This window comes from Manacus vitellinus, unplaced genomic scaffold (genome assembly GCF_001715985.3).
Source record: "Manacus vitellinus isolate BGI_N305 unplaced genomic scaffold, ASM171598v3 scaffold_105_pilon, whole genome shotgun sequence".
In the NCBI taxonomy this organism is placed as follows: Eukaryota; Metazoa; Chordata; class Aves; order Passeriformes; family Pipridae; genus Manacus; species Manacus vitellinus.
Window position 1 is genome coordinate 775,518 of NW_021938824.1, and position 2,091 is coordinate 777,608.

General features: G+C 57.9%; 1 protein-coding gene across 1 annotated transcript; it reads left to right on the plus strand.

Moving 5' to 3' along the window:
• Positions 1-203: 203 nt before the first annotated feature.
• PPIA (peptidylprolyl isomerase A) lies at positions 204-1,290 on the plus strand. Its single transcript, XM_008919897.2, has 4 exons — positions 204-321; positions 428-516; positions 703-875; positions 975-1,290. Exons 1-4 carry the CDS (start codon positions 270-272, stop codon positions 1,108-1,110), a joined length of 450 nt encoding a protein of 149 aa, XP_008918145.1. The 5' UTR covers positions 204-269; the 3' UTR covers positions 1,111-1,290.
• The last annotated feature ends 801 nt before the right edge of the window (positions 1,291-2,091 follow it).

Genomic DNA, 2,091 nt, shown 5'->3' on the forward strand with positions numbered 1-2,091 from the left:
ATCCTGCCCAAAATCCCCCCGGAGCCCTGGGAGGCGACGCGCGCCCCGCCCGGGAAGGCTCCAGGCATATTAATTTAATCCACCAGTTCGTTGGTGACATGTGAAGTGCGATGGTTTTGAGTTGGAGCTCCCACACATCAGCGTCAGGCAGGGAGGGCTCTGCAGCTGCGGGCACGGCTAGGATCCACCTCCCGGCAGCGGGTCCCCGCAGTCTGGGGGTGGCCCTGGGGAGCGGGGGACAGTGGTCAGTCACCACCCTAGCCTGATAGATGTCTTTCCTTTCTTTGCAGCTGTTCGCAGACAAGGTCCCCAAGACAGCAGGTAGGTAAAGCAGCTCTGACCACACTGCAGCTGCACCAAAACCAAGTGGTGTTCTGAATTCTGAACAAAACAGGCTATTCATGGTGATTTTTTTCTTCCTTTGCAGAAAACTTCCGTGCCCTGAGTACTGGTGAGAAGGGATTTGGCTACAAGGGGTCCTGCTTCCACAGGATCATTCCTGGGTTCATGTGCCAGGTGCGTGGCATTCCCACCGCAGTGGGGAGGTGGTATGTCACTCATGTGGGTTTTAGAGTTGGATTCTGGAAGATTTGGGGTGGGAGGGCAGCTCTGCCTCCTGCCTGCAGCGTGCGGAGGGGACACTGCTCCCGATTCCAGGGTGCTCTCCTGCATCTGTGACCTGAAATGCTAGTCTCTTCGCAGGGTGGCGACTTCACACGCCACAATGGCACTGGAGGCAAATCCATCTACGGGGAGAAGTTCCCTGATGAGAACTTCATCCTGAAGCACACAGGCCCTGGCATCCTGTCAATGGCCAACGCTGGCCCCAACACAAACGGTTCCCAGTTTTTCATCTGCACTGCCAAGACTGAGTGGTGAGTCGGGGACTGTGGGAGGACAGGCTTGGGAGTCCCCAGCTGGGAAGTGTCCTGTGGGGACATCGGGGACCAGCTGTGACTGGTGTTTCTCCGCAGGTTGGATGGAAAGCACGTTGTCTTCGGCCGTGTCAAGGAGGGGATGAATGTGGTGGAGGCCATGGAGCGCTGTGGCTCCAAGGATGGCAAAACGAGCAAGAAGATCACCATCACCGACTGTGGGCAGCTGTCGTAGACCCTCTTCTCACCAACTGACCATTCCTCGGGCAGCCTGGGCGCTGTGCCCCGCTGCAGCTCACCCGCTCCTGCCCCGTTCCCGACGTACTGCTGCGTTTCTACTGGGTCTTGGCCCCACATACACGGTCCCACTGGGCCGCAGTTACCTTTGAGTCTAAATAAAACGAGTTAACCCACAGTAACTCCCTTCCGTCCCCCAGCTGGAGCAGGCAGGGGGTGGGGCTGGTGGGAAAGGAAGGAGGGGGTACCAGCTGGTCCTGGCACTGAGCTGATCTGTGGGGGTCCTCAGTGCTGCATCTAGGAAAGGGCCCCCCTTCCCTCCTCTACCCACTGCTGTGGGACTGCAATAAGTATGGGGACAGGTGGTGACCCCCACCTTTGGGTTCCTTGTGGGTCTCTGTCAGCCGGTGACCTTGGGCACAGCTGGTGTTTGCTATGCTGTGAAGATGGGACTCCCAATGGCTCCAGTAAGAAGAGTTTCAGGCCGGGAGGATCCCAGTGCTCCCTACTACAGCAATCCAGTTAGGGGGTGGCTCTCTGAGATCCCCAGTGGTCCCTGTTGGGGTCGTAGTGATCCCAGTTTGGGGGTGCCCAGCTCTGATAAGATCCCATGTTTGGCATAGTCTCAGTTTGCAGTGGGGTGATAAGTGCTCCTGATTCATGCGTGGGTGCCCAGCTCCTGAGTGATCCTGGAGCTTCCAGTTTAAAGGATGCATGGATGGGAGTAGACTAGTATCCTGTGGGCCCAACAAGGGGAGGTCTTCCCCTTTGTCCCACTTTCACCCACAGTACCTGAAGGGCACTGCTGCTCCCCCCACCCCTTCCTGCACATGGAACTACACCACAGCAACCCCCGTGGGGTCTGCCTTGGAGTGAGGCCTTGATGTGTATGAGATGACCCCAGTGCTGGCAATGCAGCGCACAGTGCAAGGGGAAGGTGAAGCTGGCAGCAGCTTCTGCCCCCTTACCCTCTGGTTGG